The 20,761-nt window shown below is 40.6% G+C and overlaps 1 protein-coding gene across 1 annotated transcript in view; it reads right to left on the bottom strand.

Annotated features, from left to right (window-relative positions):
- The window catches only part of LOC119742125 (autophagy-related protein 2 homolog A-like), a 92,833-nt gene that overhangs the window by 48,084 nt on the left and 23,988 nt on the right, over nucleotides 1-20,761 (bottom strand). Inside the window, exons 6-18 of the mRNA XM_038218156.1 lie at nucleotides 19,138-19,234; nucleotides 18,508-18,717; nucleotides 17,679-17,807; nucleotides 16,105-16,221; nucleotides 14,905-15,211; nucleotides 13,124-13,316; nucleotides 12,152-12,253; nucleotides 11,142-11,333; nucleotides 10,549-10,652; nucleotides 9,439-9,602; nucleotides 7,302-7,404; nucleotides 5,663-5,825; nucleotides 4,323-4,465 (exon numbers count right to left, since the gene is read on the bottom strand). Coding sequence (XP_038074084.1) covers nucleotides 4,323-4,465; nucleotides 5,663-5,825; nucleotides 7,302-7,404; nucleotides 9,439-9,602; nucleotides 10,549-10,652; nucleotides 11,142-11,333; nucleotides 12,152-12,253; nucleotides 13,124-13,316; nucleotides 14,905-15,211; nucleotides 16,105-16,221; nucleotides 17,679-17,807; nucleotides 18,508-18,717; nucleotides 19,138-19,234 — 2,024 coding nt within the window. The remainder of the gene's footprint in view (nucleotides 1-4,322; nucleotides 4,466-5,662; nucleotides 5,826-7,301; nucleotides 7,405-9,438; nucleotides 9,603-10,548; nucleotides 10,653-11,141; nucleotides 11,334-12,151; nucleotides 12,254-13,123; nucleotides 13,317-14,904; nucleotides 15,212-16,104; nucleotides 16,222-17,678; nucleotides 17,808-18,507; nucleotides 18,718-19,137; nucleotides 19,235-20,761) is intronic.

The following is a 20,761-nucleotide window of genomic DNA, read 5'->3' as shown; positions in this document are numbered from 1 at the left end:
AAACAAAACTTTTTAATTTTTCACAAAATGCCCCCAAAACTTCAACGTTTTCCATAGCCGGCAATATCGAAAAAGTCAGTTTTTGACCCAAAAATCCAACTTGGCAAAAATTGCTCAATAGTTTACAGGAGGTGCCTAGAGGCCAGAATTCAATTCCTTGAAGAGTTCAACTCTTTACATTCAGAATCCAGTGAGAAAAGAAAACTTTTTAATTTTTTACCTAATCCCCCAAAACTTCAATGTTTTCCATAGCCGGCATCATCGAAAAAGTCAGTTTTTGACCCAAACATCCAATTTGGCAAAAATTGTTCAAAAGTTTACAGGAGGTGCCTAGAGGCCAGAATTCAATTCCCTGAAGAGTTCTACTCTTCAGAATCCAGTGAGAAAACAAAACTTTTTAAATTTTTACCAAATGCCCCCAAAACTTCAACGTTTTCCATAGCCGGCATCATCGAAAAAGTCAGTTTTTGACCCAAAAATCCAACATGACAAAAATTGCTCAAAAGTTTACACGAGGTGCCTAGAGGCCAGAATTAAGTTCCCTGAAGAGTTCAACTCATTACATTCAGTATCCAGTGAGAAAACAAAACTTTTTAATTTTTTACAGAATGCCCCCAAAACTTCAACGTTTTCCATAGCCGGCATCATCGAAAAAGTCAGTTTTTGACCCAAAAATCCATCTCGACAAAAATTGCTCAAACGTTTACACGAGGTTCCTAGAGGCCAGAATTCCCTGAAGAGTTCCACTCATTACATTCAGTATCAAGTGAGAAAACAAAACTTTTTGGCTTTTTACAAAATGCCCCCAAAACTTCAACGTTTTCCATAGCCGGCATCATCGAAAAAGTCAGTTTTTGACCCAAAAATCCAACTCGACAAAAATTGCTCAACAGTTTACACGAGGTGCCTAGAGGCCAGAATTGAATTCCCTGAAGAGTTCAACTCATTACATTCAGTATCCAGTGAGTAAACCAAACTTTTTGGCTTTTTACAAAATGCCCCAAAAACTTCAACGTTTTCCATAGCCGGCATCATCAAAAAAGTCAGTTTTTGACCCAAAAATCCAACTTGACAAAAATTGCTCAAAAGTTTACATGAGGTGCCCAGAGGCAAGAATTCAATTCCCTGAAGAGTTCAACTCATTACATTAAGAATCCAGTGAGAAAACAAAACCTTTTAATTTTTTACCAAATGCCCCCAAAACTTCAACGTTTTCCATAGCCGGCATCATCAAAAAAGTCAGTTTTTGACCCAAAAATCCAACTTGGCAAAAATTGCTCAAAAGTTTACAGGAGGTGCCTAGAGGCCAGAATTGAATTTCCTGAAGAGTTCAACTCATTACATACAGCATCCAGTGAGAAAACAAAACTTTTTGGCTTTTTACCAAATGCCCCCAAAACTTCAACGTTTTCCATAGCCGGCATCATCAAAAAAGTCAGTTTTTGACCCAAAAATCCAACTTGGCAAAAATTGCTCAAAAGTTTACAGGAGGTGCCTAGAGGCCAGAATTGAATTTCCTGAAGAGTTCAACTCATTACATTCAGTATCCAGTGAGAAAACAAAACTTTTTGGCTTTTTACCAAATGCCCCCAAAACTTCAACGTTTTCCATAGCCGGCATCATCGAAAAAGTCAGTTTTTGACCCAAAAATACAACTCGACAAAAATTGCTCAAAAGTTTACAGGAGGTGCATAGAGGCCAGAATTGAATTTCCTGAAGAATTCAACTCATTACATTCAATATCCAGTGAGAAAACAAACCTTTTTAATTTTTTACCAAATGCCCCCAAAAACTTCAACGTTTTCCATAGCCGGTACATCCAAAAAGTCAGTTTTTGACCAAAAAATCCAACTTGGCAAAAATTGCTCAAAAGTTTACAGGAGGTGCCTAGAGGCCAGAATTCAATTTCCTGAAGAGTTCAACTCTTTACATTCAGAATCCAGTGAGAAAAGAAAATTTTTTAATTTTTTACCAAATGCCCCCAAAACTTCAACGTTTTCCATGGCCGGCATCATCGAAAAAGTAAGTTTTTGACCCAAAAATCCAACTTGGCAAAAATTGCTCAAAAGTTTACAGGAGGTGCCTAGAGGCCAGAATTCAATTTCCTGAAGAGTTCAACTCATTACATTCAGTATCCAGTGAGAAAACAAAACTTTTTAATTTTTCACAAAAAGCCCCCAAAACTTCAACGTTTCCATAGCCAGCATTATCGAAAAAGTCAGTTTTTGACCCAAAAATCCAACTTGGCAAAAATTGCTCAATAGTTTACAGGAGGTGCCTAGAGGCCAGAATTCAATTCCCTGAAGAGTTCAACTCTTTACATTCAGAATCCAGTGAGAAAAGAAAACTTTTTAATTTTTTACCAAATCCCCCAAAACTTCAATGTTTTCCATAGCCGGCATCATCGAAAAAGTCAGTTTTTGACCCAAACATCCAATTTGGCAAAAATTGTTCAAAAGTTTACAGGAGGTGCCTAGAGGCCAGAATTGAATTTCCTGAAGAGTTCAACTCATTACTTTCAGTATCAAGTGAGAAAACAAAACTTTTTGGCTTTTTACAAAATGCCCCAAAAACTTCAACGTTTTCCATAGCCGGCATCATCGAAAAAGTCAGTTTTTGACCCAAAAATCCAACTCGACAAAAATTGCTCAAAAGCATACAGGAGGTGCCTAGAGCCCTTTAAATTGAATTCCCAGAAGAGTTCAACTTATTACATTTAGAATCCAGTGAGAAAACAAAACTTTTTTATTTCTTACCAAATGCCCCCAAAACTTCAACGTTTTCCATAGCCGGCATCATCAAAAAAGTCAGTTTTTGACCCAAAAATCCAACTCGACAAAAATTGCTCAAAAGTTTACATGAGGTGCCTAGAGGCCAGAATTCAATTCCCTGAAGAGTTCAACTCATTACATTAAGAATCCAGTGAGAAAACAAAACCTTTTAATTTTTTACCAAATGCCCCCAAAACTTCAACGTTTTCCATAGCCGGCATCATCGAAAAAGTCAGTTTTTGACCCAAAAATCCAACTCGACAAAAATTGCTCAAAAGTTTACAGGAGGTGCCTAGAGGCCAGAATTGAATTTCCTGAAGAGTTCAACTCATTACTTTCAGTATCCAGTGAGAAAACAAAACTTTTTAATTTTTTACCAAATGCCCCCAAAACTTCAACGTTTTCCATAGCCGGCATCATCGAAAAAGTCAGTTTTTCACCCAAAAATCCAACTCAACAAAAATTGCTCAAAAAATTACACCAGGTGCCTAGAGGCCAGAATTGAGTTCCCTGAAGAGTTCAACTCATTACATTCAGTATCCCGTGAGTAAACAGAAGTTTTTGGCTTTTTAAAAAATGCCCCCAAAACTTCAACGTTTTCCATAGCCGGCATCATCGAAAAAGTCTGTTTTTGACCCAAAAATCCAACTCGACAAAAATTGCTCAACAGTTTACACGAGGTGCCTAGAGGCCAGAATTCAATTCCCTGAAGAGTTCAACTCATTACATTCAGTATCCAGTGAGTAAACCAAACTTTTTGGCTTTGTACAAAATGCCCCCAAAACTTCAACGTTTTCCATAGCCGGCATCATCGAAAAAGTCAGTTTTTGACCCAAAAATCCAACTTGACAAAAATTGCTCAAAAGTTTACACGAGGTGCCTAGAGGCCAGAATTCAATTCCCTGAAGAGTTCAACTCATTACATAAAGAATGCAGTGAGAAAACAAAACTTTTGAATTTTTTACCAAATGCCCCCAAAACTTCAACGTTTTCCATAGCCGGCATCATCGAAAAAGTCAGTTTTTGACCCAGTAATTTGTTTTCTTAGCACATAACCTTGCCAAACAATAGTTTCTGCTCAGGGTCTGTCTCGATTCATATCCTGGGACAAGTTCCAGACAAGTTGTGGAAATTGTATCGGGTGTACCGTAAGTTGCAGGATTCTGAACAACTTCCTCACAATCTTCCCGCAATGAAGTGATCAGTATTAAATAAGACATAGGGGTTAGCATGGTGGACATGATCAATGAATGGGAGGTTTGCGGTAACACCAGGTGAATGAAAGATATCTCTATGTGAGTTGTGTGGTTCTGAGAAGAACCAGTTGGTTTAACTCGACTTTTCGAACAGTATGCTCTGCTCTTTACTGGTTTTGGCGAGTCAAGCAGTTGCTAATGAAAATTTCATTGGAACACGTCGGGGACAAATGCAGAGCTTCAACTGGATAAAGTGAATGACTCTATCCGCAACTTGTCCAGAACTCGTCCCGGATATGAATCGAGAAGGGTCCTAAGCAGCTCCATCAAATTGGGCCAAGATGTACATCTGTACCTGTTGTACAGGAGCTCGACGAAGTCCTTGCCGGGCAGCATGATGTTAACACTGGGGACCACAAGCTCCACGACAATACGGGCGCTACTGATGGCCTTCTCACTAAACTCTCTCATCTCTTCTTGGTCTCCTGGCATCACCATCTACACGGTAAAAAAAAGGGAAAAAAAGGACATATCACTATCTACATGCTGAGAAACAAAAACAACAAATCTTCACAAATACAAATTCCATCTGATAAATAGTTTGGTTCCAGTGACCCATGCTGTATCAGATTCGAACCAGCCAGCCGACCCCGGTGGTTGAGTTGTAAGATGTCTGAGCTGGTAAGCAGGAGGTTTGAATCCCACCCGAATAGCTTGATATTTAACTCGATACTAGAGTACTTGTAATACACTTGTGAAGACTAGACCTGTGCATAAAAATACAAAATATTGTACAACAAACACTCTTTAACTCTCCCACTCTCAGTGATAATATGCAGAGAGTTACCCTATACATCAAAATCTATCAGGTGACAGGTTTTTAACAGGTCTGTAAGCTGGCCTCATATTATTTGCGGGCTGTGGTAGGTATGTTAACTCAGGGTACCATGCCTTGACTGGCATTGATTGCAGCTATCCGAAAAGTAACTGGCGTACTTATTGTTGAAAAACATACTTAGTTGAAAGATAGTAAGGGGACTAAACTCACTGTGAAATTATTCTTTCTGGCAAGCTGTCATTTTGAAGTAATCAACGAAAGAAGGCCTTTCCAACGGTGCGTCTTAAGACGCACCGTTGGAAATTTCTGTTAGTAGTTCGGTTTTTATACTCGGCGAAGCACGCGCAAGCGTTGACACGACGCACACGCGCGTGCCGTTGCTATAATTCGTCGGAGCAGTGCGCGACATCGCGTATAGCTGCAATCGGCTCAGTGAGAACGTGTCTCGGACGCTGAATTCAGGCCCAATTCAAAACATGATTCAGCAACTTTTGATTTGAAATTAAGATCCTAGAAATTGCTGTTTTTCTCGGAATATACAGCTGAAGCTGAGCTGCAACTTCATCACGTTAGTTGTTCAGCACCATTCTTTAGATTTGAAGCACGTTTGTTGCTTCAAACGAACAAAATGCACAAATTACAAATGATGGACTATACCTTTAACAACAGTTAGCAGTTATAAAAGCAGAAATGAAAAACATTCAGGATATTACTTGATACATAAATACTTATGTTGACTTGACAATTTTTTTTACAATTCATATCACAAAGCAGATGACAAATGTATGAAAAAGCCTGACATAAATGCAGACATTGGTATTTTTTGGCTTCATGTTTTTGTTTTGGTTCTGACTAACCTGCTCGCTGTCATACATGACGCGTTTGGACGAGAACGGAGACGCCTCCGGCTTCTCAAAGTGACACGCCCCCTCCCAGGAGTGGACAGGCGGGGAGGTATCGCTGTCTGCGGCATCCTCAAAGACTGACGTCTCGCTCCTCGGGTACAGCTTCAATACCAATCTAAACAAGGAACCAACATAGGGAGGTTTGTGAAATCTGGGGCATGTCTCCGGCTTTGGCTTCAGGAGAGATTTGAGGCCCCTGCGACTTGGGGGTCTCTGGCTTAATACAGATGCTTAAAGCCTTTTCACAATAGACAAAAGTTGGGGTTGACGCAGGGTTGAAAACATGCGGCGTTTCACACTTGCAAATTTTTAACCCCACGCCAACCCTGGGTCAACCCTGAGATTGATTTCACCCCGGGTTGAACTCAATCAGGGTTCCAGACCAGGGTTGTTGAAATTCTCGCCAGGGTTCAAAACAATAGTAACCACGCGAAATAAGCTTGGTTTGCACAAAACAAGTGTGAAATGATGCAGGAATGAACACAACGTTGAAAAGAAAAACACTCAACCCGGGGTGGCACTGGGTTCACCCAGGGTTGAGTTTGACCCAGGTTTAGAGGATCTAGTGTGAAAAGGCCTATAGAGGTGTCAAGAGGTATCTTTGCTTTTATAATTCAGTATAAATTAATGAACAAGCTGTCTACTCATGTGCATCTCTGTGGAGCAAAAGCACTTCCTCAAAGATGACTGCAATGCAAATGAAAATCAAACAAGCTCTGTATTATGAGGCCAAAGTATAGAGTATCTCCATTGATGCGGACTTGAATTTCTTCTCAATGATATTGAAGCCAGAGATGAAGCCTAAGTCGCAGACCAGGCCAGGGTTTCAAAAACCAGCATACAGCCTGGAGACCAGGGCCCAACTTCATAGCGCTGCTTAACAGCCGACTTTGTGCTTACCGAACCTCCATCTATTTCATAGGGACCGTTAAGCAGTAAGCACAGCAAAAGCACGCTTAACCCCAGAAGAAAACTTTGCTTAAATCAGTGACGTAACAATAGAAATCTCCATGCGCGCGCAACCGTTAGCATGAAATAGTGCTTAAGCAGCAGCATGATTTTCTGCTATAGTAAGCACAACTTTTCTGCTTACTGTTAAGCAGTGCTATGAAATTGGGCCCAGGGCCCAATTTTATGGCTCTGCTAACCACAGAATTCTGCGCTTACGATTACCATTTTGTGCTAACCGCGCTAGCAGAAAAAGTCTGTGCTAACCCTGTAAGCACAGAATCCTTAGTTAGCGGATGTACGCATGCGCAGAAACCAAAATTCCTCGCTAACCCATGAAATACACTTACCGTAAGCACAGAATTTTCTGCTACAGTAAGCAGGGATTTTTGACTAACGGTAAGCAGAACCATGAAATTGGGCCCTTATCTCATACATGTATACCTAGACATGTAAATTAAAGTTTTCTACAGGCGAGTTGAACATGGATCATTCTGTAGTATGGGAGCCTAGTTTGTTAGTCATACAAGAAAATTCATGTTATTTTGCTATGCACTTTTTTCCTGGTTAGTAAGTCCATGAATTTGGGCCCTGGTAAATTCTGATTAATCGTCTTGTTGAACATAAAAAGTACAAGTCCTACTTTGGCAAGTCAAAGTCCCTCTCTGCTGAGTTGGTGTCGAGGTTGCCGTGATGAACGCGGAGGAAGGAAATTGGAGATTCTTGAGGACCAAGTTGAAGCGAGGCTGTGGGGGAAAAAAACAAAGCAATAAACATTACATACTGAAGGAAATTATGAAGCAAGTTCGTGCACTAACTATAGCTAAACATAGATTGACTAACTTTGCTTGAAGGATGGGCGGGTGCACTACTTTCGTCGACTATTTGGAATTATATAACACCCAAGTAAATCCTTGTCATTTGATTTGAGGATTGTAGGTCACGCGGCATTCATTAATCGAACCATTGCACGGCCTACATCATAACCATGCATTTTTCGTCCCATCCCTTTGATCTATTGCACACCGTGCACACGCTAAGCCTTGCGCAGCGGCCCGGCGCTATACTATTTTTGCACTATTTCGAGAATGTCATGCGTTATAGCAGTACAAAACTTGCATATGAAGTTGATGCAGTTGCCTTGATGATGGTTTTTGCATTGTTTTAAGAACTAACAATGTTAATTTTCATAATTGTCAATGATTTGACTTTTAAACCTTTGTTAGCCCTGAACAAGCTGAAAAAAGGAGTGGTTATGGTACAATTTTGTGAGTTTTGTTTGTTCTTCTAGTTTTATCCTCCAATCGAATGACAAAGATTTACTTGGATGTTATATAAAATAAATAATAAATGTTTTGCATTTGTTCGCCTCGTTGAATGGAACATTCAATCTTTCAACTCATGAAAATATTTTCACCATTGCACTCATAAACATTTATTATTTGTATACCGTACCGCGGGGCATCGTCAAATTGCCGGTTACGAATGGCCATACGCATCATAAAGCACAACAGGGAGCTACAATCCCGGCCAAAATGGTTGGGACACTTCCTGAGCCTGTCACGGTCACCCACTCCCCCGCTCCCCCGGTCAATGTTGTTCTCTCCAGCTGATGGAGCACACACCGCCCAATGAGAGACAACATTGACCGGGGGCCGGGGGGTGGGAGGCCCAGCGAGATTTGGCCAGGATTGTAGGACCAAGACATTTTGTTATGATGTTCTGACCATCGTTTGGTTAGAGGCGTTTGCACGTTGCTATCTGTGCGCAGGCGTAAGTTACGTCACGAATCAACCACTAGTCAACTAATGGTCCTTGCCCGAACTTGCTTTTTGCTCCATCGCGATGACAGGTTCCACATAAATGTTTCAATCCATAATACACTGATGAACCTAGCCTTACAGCCATTTGGTTATCGGCAGTCTTGTGAGCGTGTTTCCAAGAATGTTAGCTCTAATTCCACTCTTGACCTTGTGATTCTGTAATCTTATCGGTTGCCACGCGCCTTGGCTGTACCACCTCCCCTGTAGTAGGATTGGCATACTTCTTCATTAAGCTCCCGTGTCACATGGAATGCAGTGCCATATTCATACATGCATGGGGGTAAATTTAGTTGCCTGTATAAGTCATAGGTCATTTTACTGGTCTGAGACTCTAACTCCACCATCCACGATTATTTTGCATTTAGACTTATTCCAAGCTTACTTTTTTCAAGTCTAAGGCCAAAAAAAAAAAATCAATAGGAATTGATGCGGCGACGCGTTTTGTTTGTTTGTTTGTTTGTTTGGGGTTTTTTTAGCACTTTTTTTTTTTTTCAAGCTTGAATTGTACAGACAAGGTGGGTACTATTTTGCTTTTTTGTGTCCTCATTTACATTGGTGTCCTCCATAATTTGTCTTGGTGCCCTCCATTATTTGCCTTGACGCAATTTCCCCATTCCTTGGTGCTCCTTGGTACAAAAATTTGAGGAGGTGCGGCAATAAAGGGCGCTGTTGTAGTTTCTGTGGTAAATTTGAAGGAAAAAAAAGGTTGACGCGCATGATTGAAATCGACGCGCAAGCTGACCGGAGACCGACTATTTTTGGTTGTTTGCTTAACCAGAAGTTAAAAGCTGTGCCTCGAGTTGTATAACAAGGCTTCGACTCGCCCGTCTGCTTTGCCACCTGTCGCCCGCTTCGCTGCCTGTTGTACTTAGGTCAAATATAGCAGACATTTTCACAATGCAAGTTTTTGCAAACCAAAATACTAAGATCTTTAGCAATAAAAGGACCTCAGCTTACTCTGCAGCTCCCTGCACTGTAGCAGCAGGGTCTGGTAAGGTTTACCGTCGCCGAGTACCGTTCTGAATTCTGTCTCCAGGAGTTCTAGATGGAGAATCTCATCTCGTAAGGAACGCTTCCACCAGACGCAGTCGCTCATCTCCCTCAGATCAGGTATGGGAAATCTACAGGGGTCCAGTGAAAAAAAAGACCACATGAAATACTGATGAATATGATTATTTATTTATTTTGTTTTTTTATTGGATGTAATGCACAAACTTTTTTTTTTAAGGAAAAATACAACATTTGCAAACATCAAAACATAAAACTACCAAATTATTTTGAAATACCTTGCTGGACTGTTTGCGAACGACATTCTAAAGCATCCTGTAAAATCATGGCACCCGGTGTGCTGTCATTTTCAAGAAAAGTGGTATTTCTGTATCAATTTCCAACGCTGGTATTTTTTCAAATACTGGCCCCAATTGACCATATTTAGTTAGTCCGCATTTGTTTGCAATTGATTACACACCTATAAACAGGTACAAGCCAGCTAGCCCGATTCCCTAACCTTACAATTCCATAACGTCTATAAATTTCTCTGTTTCATCTTGAATGGAGTCAGGGAACCAGACTACAGGAAAATGATTGTTTTTCTTTGATTTCATAGCATCTACAAACGCAAAACATCAAAAACGTCAGAGTAATAATATTTGCTATATATTACCAACCCCCCAAATCCACCCATTTCTGAAAATTACAGCAAAAACAAATAATGTATATTCCCTTTAACTGGTTAATGAAAAAAATCAAACTTCCCTAGTGTTTAAATGAAACTGAAATTTTATATAATAGACATTGTAGTTGAATGAGCTGCACTCTAGTTTTATTTTACTTGTGAAAGACAAGTGATTGACTAGTGATTGACTAGTGATTGACTAGTGACTGACTAGTGATTGACTAGTGATTGACTAGTGACTGACTAGTGATTGACTAGTGATCGACTAGTGATTGACTAATGATCGACTAGTGATCGACTAGTGATGGACTAGTGATGGACTAGTGATTGACTAATGATTGACTAGTGATGGACTAGTGACTGAATTGTGATTGACCTGGGAATCCACTCACCTAAATGCAATATGTGCAACTGGGCAAGAGACGCGTAGATCTAGGAGTTGATCTAAGCCAGAGGGTGTGTCTTCAAGGGCCTGGTTGAAGAGGGCTTGCTTGTTCTGGAAAGCAATTCACACAGCACAGCATTGATGTGGGTTAATGTATCAACTGATGAGGCAGGACCAATTTGGACAGTGTAAATTGAGGGACACATTTAGATTTCTGTGGGAAACTTCACAGATACAATTTGTGGATTATTTATCAACCCATGTAGGCACATACACTGCCAGTTTTGTAACATGCTCAGAACACCAGGTTTTTTTTGGGGGGGGGGAACCATATTTTATTCTGTTGACATCAAGGCCAGAGTAGTTTTTTCCCCTGGTGGGGGTAAAGGAATGATTATTTCTGTCCTAAGCCTTGGTAAATTACTGAAACACAAAAATACTTCAAAATTATTATTTTTCTATTTATCCATCAGTTAATATAAAACAGGAATCAAAGTTTTGTAAATCTATAATGAGGAACCAACAATTTCTACAAGAGGAACCAATTTTAAATGCGCCATGGTTTACAACAATAAAAAAAAAATCTGAAAATGAACTCACCAAGTTAACAGCACCACCATACAGTGACCGATAACCGCCGTTTCCCATGGGCGTGTTGCTCAGCCCCACTGGGTGTGGGTGTAGCAGGGTATACAAGCGGTCCACTATGGTCACGTCCAGCTCACAGGCCAGATGGCCAAGGTCCACGGTGACCTCTGACTTCGGCTTGTGAACGATACGGCGTTGGCTTCCCTATGGAGGGCCATTAGTGACAAAATATACTTTGCTGCTTTTACAATATGACTCTCGTTAATACAAACTCTGTTAATTCAAATTCTGGTTATAGTGAACATAAATCTTTGGTCCCGACTGTACATTTGTGTGCACAATGAATGGTTACAGCACTCCACTTAATACAAACTTTGGATATAACAAACATTTTGCAATAGACTTTTCTGCCTTTACAATATGACTCTCGTGAATACAAACTCTGTTAATACAAATTCTGGTTATAGTGAACAAAAACCTTGGTCCTGAGTGCGCATTTATGTGCACAATGAATGGCACAGGCACTCCACTTAATACAAACTTTGGATATAACAAACGTTTTTGCTAGGTCTGACTGAGTTTGTATTAACCCTAACGTCCTAAGGGCCCTAAGGGTCAAGGATAATACTACAGAATACTACATGTGTTGTGCACACTTGTATAGAAAGAAATGTACACTACAGGTTACTACTCAGTAGTGTTTTGTAGCTTTAGGTGGACTTAGGGTTAACGAGAGTCAAATGTGCTTGTCTTTCAGGATAAAAACAGGTTGTGAAGACCTATTACAACAAATTTATTTTCTTATCTATAAGAAAGATTCAGATATACTTAGGAGACATTACTATTTTTTGCAGTGCAGTTTGCATTTTTTCATTACTCCGAAATTTCTGGGTAATTTTTGTTTTCATATTTCACAAGTTCCTCATTCAAACATAGCTAAACAACATGTGCAAGCCCCTTTAAAATCGATTGAACATTTGATGATGATATAAATTAATGATAATTATTCTATCATTCTGTACCTGGCTACTTGATCTCTGTATACTCTTCAGCCTGATTCCTAGTGAGGGTTTCACGGCAACGTATTCATTTTCAATGCCATCTTCTTCCTTGAATGATAATATCTGAGCGAAAGAAAGAAAGAAAGAAAAATGTTAATAACATTAATGATAAAAACTTACATCAATATTTACTTGTCTGATTTTTGGTACTCGTACTCATGAAAATGTACTTATACTCATACTCGTGCTTGTACTCTAAAAAACAGCCTTGTACTCGTACTCATACTCAAGTTTATATTTTGGTACTTGCACTCGTGCCTGTACTCTTAAAACAGCCTTGTACTCGTACTCACACTCAAGTTTATATTTTGGTACTTGCACTCGTGCTTGTACTCTTAAAAACAGCCTTGTACTTGTACTCATACTCGAGTTTATATTTTGGTACTTGCACTCGTGCTTGTACTCTTAAAAACAGCCTTGTACTTGTACTCATACTCGAGTTTATATTTTGGTACTTGCACTCGTGCTTGTACTCTTAAAAACAGCCTTGTACTTGTACTCATACTCGAGTTTATATTTTGGTTCTTGCACTCGTGCTCTTAAAAAAAGCCTTGTACTCATACTCATACTCAAGTTTATGTTTTGGTACTTGTACTCGTACTCTTAATAACAGCCTTGTTCTCATACTCATACTCAACTTTATGTTTTGGTACTTGTACTCGTACTCTTAAAAACAGCCTTGTACTCGTACTCATTGTCAAGTTCATTATTTGGTACTCGTACTCATACTTGTACTCTTCAAAACAACCTTGTACTCATACTCATACTCGAGTTCATTATTTGGTACTTGTACTCGTACTCTTAAAAACAGCCTTGTACTCGTACTCATGACAAAGTACTCATATTCCTACTCGTACTCATGGCAATGTACTCGTACTAGTACTCATGGGAATGTACTCGAGTACTACACTGGCAGGGACAGACAATCCTTACCTCTATGTGTTGGCAAGATGGCAAGTCATTGACAAAGCGGTCGTGACCGAAACTCCCTGTGGAGCCACTCCTTGGCCGATCAAACAGACACTCGTACAGCTCCAGCGTACCAAAGGAGAGATCGGCTGTCACGGCTGTCACGTTGGGGGCGCTCTTACGGTCACAGTCTAATGTGACCGGGGCTGCTGTTAACCTAACATAAGATTCATAGAAAGAACCAAAAATTAAAGATGCGTTCCCTGTGCTTTTCAAGATCTACCTCAAAAAATAGATGTGTTTTTTTCGATTGCTATTTTCCTAGAATATATAAAAGTTATTCACTTATGAGGGAGACATTGAAGGGAAAAACTACCAAAGTTATTGAATTATTTCATAACAAAAATTGAGTTATTGGCTGCCAGGCAATAATTTTGCTCTCACAGGGCGGGTTTCATTGTATCTGCACCAAGCAGCTCACTAACGTTTTGGTTGTAAAAGTAAAGGTAAACTATAGACCCCTAATAATTACGATGAGAGGCAATACCCTCGCATTATCTGGGATAGACCTTTATCATGCTGCCACCATTTTAGTAATGTCCCCTGTATCCAATAACAGTACTGAATGATAATGCTTTTGTGCAAAAAGGAACCAGACTGTTTTTCCTTCCAGCCTCACTTTGGTTACGTTGATTTGAATGGGAAAAAAATCAAGATGGCCGCAACATGATAATGGCCTATTGCATTGGTTGCTATACGTCGTGCTTCAAGTAAAATTGGATATTATTTTTCATAGCTTTTCAAATAACACAGAGACTGATTGCCTGAATTTTTCTTTAATTAATTAATTTTGTGTTGGTGTGGGTTTCAGATAGGGTTTGCGGTAATATAAAAAAACTGTGTTTCTTTCTTGGGTTGGGAGCAAAAAATAGGGTCGGTCAGAAACGAGAACCGAAGAATAAAAAAGGAATGCCTTTAACTGCAGAACAATACATGTGGGTAGTTGACCATGAAGTTGGTAAGCAGCCTCTTGCAGTCCAACGCTTACTGTTGTAGTATACTTAGGGAGTCGGGTTGGCGCAGTGGTTACTGTCCTCGCCTTCCACCGCTATGGGCCGGGTTCAATTCCCGCCCAGACCACATGTGGATTGGGTTTTCAGTCCCTACCTGATTCCGTGGGTTTTCCCCAGAATATTCCTCTGGGGTTTTCCTCCCACCTCTAAAACTGTAATTTCATCTCATTGTCTCCTCTCTACAGGTTTCTACTGGCTTGCGAGCTACAGTGCATAGGGCACTTTTGAGGAATCCTTGGTTTTATACGTGTAATGGAACCATTAAGGAGACATGTTATTGTAATTTCTTCGCACGATGGGAGACATCGGTCATTAGGGAGACATTTTCATGTCTCCCTAATGTCACAGCCCCCCTTAAGAGGCAAAATATTGCTGTCGCAATTAGATTATATTTGTTGCCCGTGGTATAATTAGCAAACATACCGAAATTCATGGAAAAAGGACAAGGGAATAATGGGTTAAGGCACATTTAAGTTTGAAAAATTTGTGCACAAATCTATGAGGATGTCTCCCAAAAGTCCAATCCAGGGTAATAAGAACAACAATAATAATAATAAATGAACATTTATAAAGCGCCAAAATCCACCTAAAAGGACACTCAAGGCGCTTTACAAGTTTAAAAAATAAACCATTATTTTAATATTATAACCAGAAAGAAATTTTAACAAAAAATAAACAAATTTAAAAAGGAATAAAAAAATACTGTGAATCCCTTCAACTGATCTGTGTTACCTGAGATGGTCGTATGGGCAGGCCCTGGCAAACCGTTCCTTCCATTCCCCCTGGTCCTTCTTGCCGTACCCTTGCTTGCCCAGGATGTGGAAGAAATACTCTGCCTTCTCTTGCAGGGCATCTTGCTGCCCTTGCTGCGTGCCCCTTCCCGTCTTGAGGGGCGACTGGTGGTAGCTGCTGCCCGTAGGGCTGGTGTTGAGGGGGGTGCGGGCGGGATCGTTGTGGAGGACGGTCAGGGACAGGCTGCTGAAGCGTAGCTTGTAGCGGGTGAGCTCGGCGGTGGGATCTTCTAACTGCTCTCTCAGCCCTGGGGAGAGTGGGGGAGGGGGTGGGGTTTAAAGGAGGTTGTGATTGACGTAATATTAAAGGAGGTTGTGATTGACAAAATATTAAAGGAGGTTGGGATTGACACAATCAAATAGATTTCTGAGCAATTAATCCACAATATAATGTATGAAGAGATAAAGAGAAGGTTTAGATTTAGCCTATGAATGCCCACTGGTGGCAGTAGCCAATGCAACAATCGACTAGCCAAGGCACCAGAGAAGCATCAATGCTACTGTGGTGAGATGCGAGCGCTTTTACGCAGTGCGCCACCCATGCCATACAATGACTGAATATTGGACAAGCAAAGGCTACAGACATTAACAGACACCTCAGGAGTCAAGCTCTGACCTATGCCTGTCCTTATCCAGAAATATTCTATTGCTGCTTTCATGTTACTTCCACTTCTCTTGTACTACAGCATTTTTAAAGCAGTTTAACCGAGGATGATTCTAATAGTAGCAATCCATCGGGTTTCAAAATACCAGGCATAGAGAACTGTCAATTGAGTCAAAATGATGTTGTTACATAAAACATAAGGAGGTTTTTTTCGTCATCTAGGAGCCAGTTTGGGCAAGGACCAATTAGTTGACTTGTGGTTGATTCGTGACATAACATGATCCGGTTCCAAATAGTCGGCTACAGTAGTCCAACCATCCTGCGTTTGAGCAAAGTTAGTCAAACTATGGTTAATGAAAGTTCGCGCCCGAACTTGCTCCAATGTGAATAAAAATTGGATTAGTAAGTTAGCTCTCTTTAACCCATGGAAGTACATGCCAAAGGTTACAAACTTAGCAGGAATGACCAAAACATTAGCAGAAATGAGAAAGCAAAATAGAATGGGTAGTTGAAAATAAAATCTGGTTTCGGTATTACCTTTCTTTGATCTGGATCTCTTTGGCTGGGTGGTTTTAGGTACAGCAGAGCCAAACGACGTCAAGCTGGGACCTCTGTACATTGTGTTGCCATACATCACCCTGGGAAAGCTACTTCCTGTTAACGATAAGACAGAGGTTAAGATTTCTGTTATTAAGTGACAGATGAACTGAGTAAGAGCAACTATAGACTCCGTGCACAAAAAGTTGAAGGGGCTCTGTGAACACTTACGAAAACCCCAGTGCGCGTAATGTTTTGCATGTGTATCGTGCAAAGTACACGCTTTCAAGCAGACCCAAGTGAAAAATAGGAGAACTGAAGGATCAAATTTTCAAACCCCCCCCCCCCCCAAAGTACAAAATTAGGCTTTTGGAGGACAAAATCGGGATAAAAGTAGGACTTTTGCGGGCTGTTAGGATTAATTTTGGTTGATAATCACCCATGTCCACTGCATCATAAGCCTCATTTGGCATGTTCTGTACTCACAACACTTGTGCTATATCCTCAACTAAACTCTTGGAAGTACAGATGCAGTACTCGTGCGCCCCAGCTCTTCATAGTGGGATTTACATATGACGGTGTGTAACACTGTTATAAACAAGTCAGGTGTGTTTACAAACACAAATGCCCCGCAACCGTGACTGTTCCCATGACATGACACCACTCTTTTAACATCAACTTACATGTACATGTACCTGGGTCACATGGAACGTTCATTGACATCTTATTGTTTTCTGTAGGTTATGAATCAATGGCCCCGTGTCATAGGAAATTCTTAAAATCCATATCTTTGCAACAATAAATTTCATTCATAAGATGGAATTTTACATCAGATTCGAACCAGCCAACCGATCCCGTTAGCTCGGTGGTCGAGTGGTAAGACGTCTGCACTAGAAAGCAGGAGGTCGTGGTTCAATTCCCACCCGAGTGATTTTTTTTCCAACTTTCACTGGGGAGGTTACACACTGAGTATACAGTGTTTAAACGTCAGTGCAGGGCAAAACCTAGTTTGATTTATAATAAATTTCATATTCGAAGAGTTTCACATACTTTTTACAACAAAAATGAATTTGACAACAAAAATTTGAATCTGGCAGCTTGGAACTTTTTAATTTTGTTCCATGTTTGACCATTTGAAGCATGAATATCTGTCTAACAATTGTGGAATATAAGTGTTTTAAGGAAAAACAATTGGCATCTTTCATTTTCATGACTACAACACTTTTTACAAACTATTACAAAGGATATTTTCACAGTAGTTTACTTTTCTGACATGTCAATAAATGTGAACTTTAAACAGCTATAACTAGTCAACGTAATGTCCAACTAAAGTGTAATCAACAATAACGTAAGAAGAATTTTATTCTCTTTCCTAATACCCACAAACCCTCATTTCGACCTATGCCCAGTTCTGTCTCATTTTACCTGAACGCCTCACATGTTCTCTTAGAGACTCGTTTCGGGGGACCCGGTCACGTATAATCTTTCCAGGATTTTGGTGAGAAATTTCATAGCATCTTTTCACAACATTTATCATAACAAGACTTTTTTCTTTAGATTTTTGAACCACGGACCTGTCCTGGATGTGTCTGTTGAGCTACTGCTGAGAGTGCTGGTGAAGGAGGATTCCATGTCCTCCAAGGTGCCCGTGTGTGACATGGACATCAAGCTGCCAGTCATGGAGAAGAACAACTCATCATCTTCTAGAGAAAACAATGAAAGAAAGTAGAAAAATTACTGTTGTGTACTTATTACTGAGAGAAATAATCTTGAGACTAAAGCTAAGTAAAAAAAAAAAACAGTTTTCTGTCCCCGTCTGCTATCTTTTTTCCCGCCCGCCTTCTGTTTTTTATTGTTTTAATTTTTTTGGTAATTATACATTTGCAATGTATTTTTGGGTTTCCACCAAAATTGTAGCTATTTATGCAAGCTCAAAATCTGATAGAAAGGGTGACGGCTCCTTTGGACACAAAAGTATCAGCAAAGGAGTCAAGAGAATGGAAGAATCCATCTAGGAAAATCCATTATCTTAAAAAAAAAAAAACATCAACAATGGCCCACCGCCTATTTTTCAAAAAGCCCAGACGAGAAACTATTTTTGTTTTTTTACTTGGATGATTTTGAAGGATTGAGGCAATGGTCACATCTCCACTGAACAAATTCAAGAAATAACGGATGATTTTGGAGGATTATCCCTAACTCCCTAGGGGGTGTGCAAAATCATATTGAAATTGGAGGATTCAGGACTGTTTGGGCTAAGGCTGCATCCAATTTTTACATGGTAAAGCAATTGGAAGATTTTACAGGATTGAGGATGGTTCCTAGCCAAAAGAGCCTAAGGGTTAGGGTTAAACAAACTTAAACAAAATAGCAAGACAAAAAGCGGCTGATAAGGAGACTAACCCATAAATGACTGCATGGTGAACATATCTAGACCTTCCTGTTCTTCTTCCTCCTTGAGCCCCCAGGATTCCCGCCTTAGTCTGTCCTCCTGCCGTTGTTGCCGTTCCCGGATCAGCTGTTCCTGCAGCTCGCTCTCAATGCGCTGATAGTCCTCGGGTTGCATGAGCTTGTTGGGTTGGCTGCCGCGGGTGCTGGTGACGTCTGAAGTAGCTGAATAACGTATTAACATTAAACCCAGATTCATAAATACCTAAGACAGTGGTTTACAAACATTTAAAATGGTGATTAAACACCGACTGGTTTTAAACACTTCCTGGTGTCACATGAAATTTGAAATGTTTACCCTTTTATTGGTTGAACCCTCACACGTGACCAGTCACTCTCCTAATTATCTTTAATACGCATGCGTTATACAACCAATGAGTCCGCATTTCATACAGTCCTAAATTCACACTGCACCATCGCCCCTCCGTTCTGCGCCACATAGGGCAGTACACGCCATGTGCACGCCAATCTCTATATAAGGAGACTTTTAGTACTGCTCTTGTGAAAAGTTGCATGCCTGGCACTGTTACAGCAAATTCTTGGTTTCATATCATGGGGAAAAAAAACAAGAAAGACGATACTAACCAGGTGAAAGAAAGCCACTGAAGAGCTCCAGGAGTAGATGTACTTGCCTGGGCGCTAGGAAGAGGTTGATGGAGCCGAGGTACGTCTCTACTTCAGCCTAAGAAACAAGAGCAAAAGCAGACCCCTCGGTATTAAGAAACAACAGTCTCAGGCTACGTCCAAAACCATGGCTTATTCTCCAAACTTTGGCTTCATCTCTGCATTCAACAGTCTTTTTAGAAGTGTTTAATGTTTGAAGCAAAGAGAAGATACTTGTTAGACTTGATGCTCCTAAACCAGAAAATGGCCTGGGCCCAATTTCATAGTGCTGCTTAACAGTTAGCAGAAAAGTTGTGCTGAATATAGCTTGCTTAAGCACTATTTCATGGCATGGATGTGCTAACAGTTGCACGTGCATGGAGATTTCCATTGTTACATCACTGATTTAAGCAATTTGTTTCCTCCAGGGTTAAGTGTGCTTTTACTGTGCTTACTGCTTACGGTCTCACTGAAATAGACGGAGGCTCTGTTAGCACATAATCAGCTGTTAAGCAGCGCTATGAAATTGGGCCCTGTATTGAGGTGAAGTTTCCAATGTCAGGGGGTAAAATCATGAAGCTGTAAACAGAAAGCCTGAAGCCGAAATCGAAGCCGAATCAAAGCTGAAGACAAAACCAAGGTACTGTCAATCCCTAATAAGATTACTTTAGGTCTGACAATCCATGGACACCTGCTGCCCACGTCAGTGACAGACACATTTAAGTATGGAAATAGGGGCCCAACACAATTGCTGGAATATCTCTGCAGGTGTTAATAGGCCTTTTCACACTATGAACGTCCGATCCTTGTCGAAATCTACACGGTTCCAACCCGTGTCGACTTCTAAAAACTTCAACACGGTTCAATGTCGCTACGTTTTCACACTACTCATTGCAAACCCAGCGTTTTTGCCACACGTGTAATGTTTCGACCCATGTATTGCGCGATCGTTTCACACTACACACATGGCCGTCCGCCCTACACGTGTTTTGTAGCTCCAACCACGGACCCGCACTTCATGTCAGTCTTTTTTCTGATTTCGGGCCCATTTTACGTCGGAGGATAAAATATTCTGTGACTTCTAGCACCATCGAAAGAATATGCGAAGAACGCACGAAAAACCAAGCATGGTCGGCCGCTTCTACTTTCTAGTGCTTATGAAAAAGCAAGCGCGGTCGGCAAGTGTAGCGTGAATTTAGGTGTTATGAAATACGGACTCATTAAGGTACTGCGCATGCTCATGCATAGATAATTAGGAGAGGGACTGGTCACGTGAAAGGGTTTAACCAATAAAAGGGAAAAGGAGTCCGATTTTCATAAGAGTCCGATTTTCATATCACACCGGTGGTGGCGCGACAGGGCAGCAAGTCAAAGGTTATTTGTATGTTCGTTGCATGCTAAAATTGCATGATGCTGCATGCACGCACTCTCTCGTACTCCGGCCGGTCCGCATCCGATGAGTTGATATGCGGTTGTTGTACATGGGTTGAACGTAACCCAGAAGTGTTCACACTACGGCTTTCAACACGTGTCGAACTTCTCAACACGGATCCAGAATTCTCAACCCACCATCCGAGTAGGGTTATTTTCGACACGGGTCGAGCGC

This window comes from Patiria miniata, unplaced genomic scaffold (assembly GCF_015706575.1).
Source record: "Patiria miniata isolate m_02_andy unplaced genomic scaffold, ASM1570657v1 HiC_scaffold_5, whole genome shotgun sequence".
Classification (NCBI taxonomy): domain Eukaryota; kingdom Metazoa; phylum Echinodermata; class Asteroidea; order Valvatida; family Asterinidae; genus Patiria; species Patiria miniata.
The sequence above is the reverse complement of the archived record's forward strand: the minus strand, read 5'-3'. Positions and strand labels throughout refer to the sequence as shown.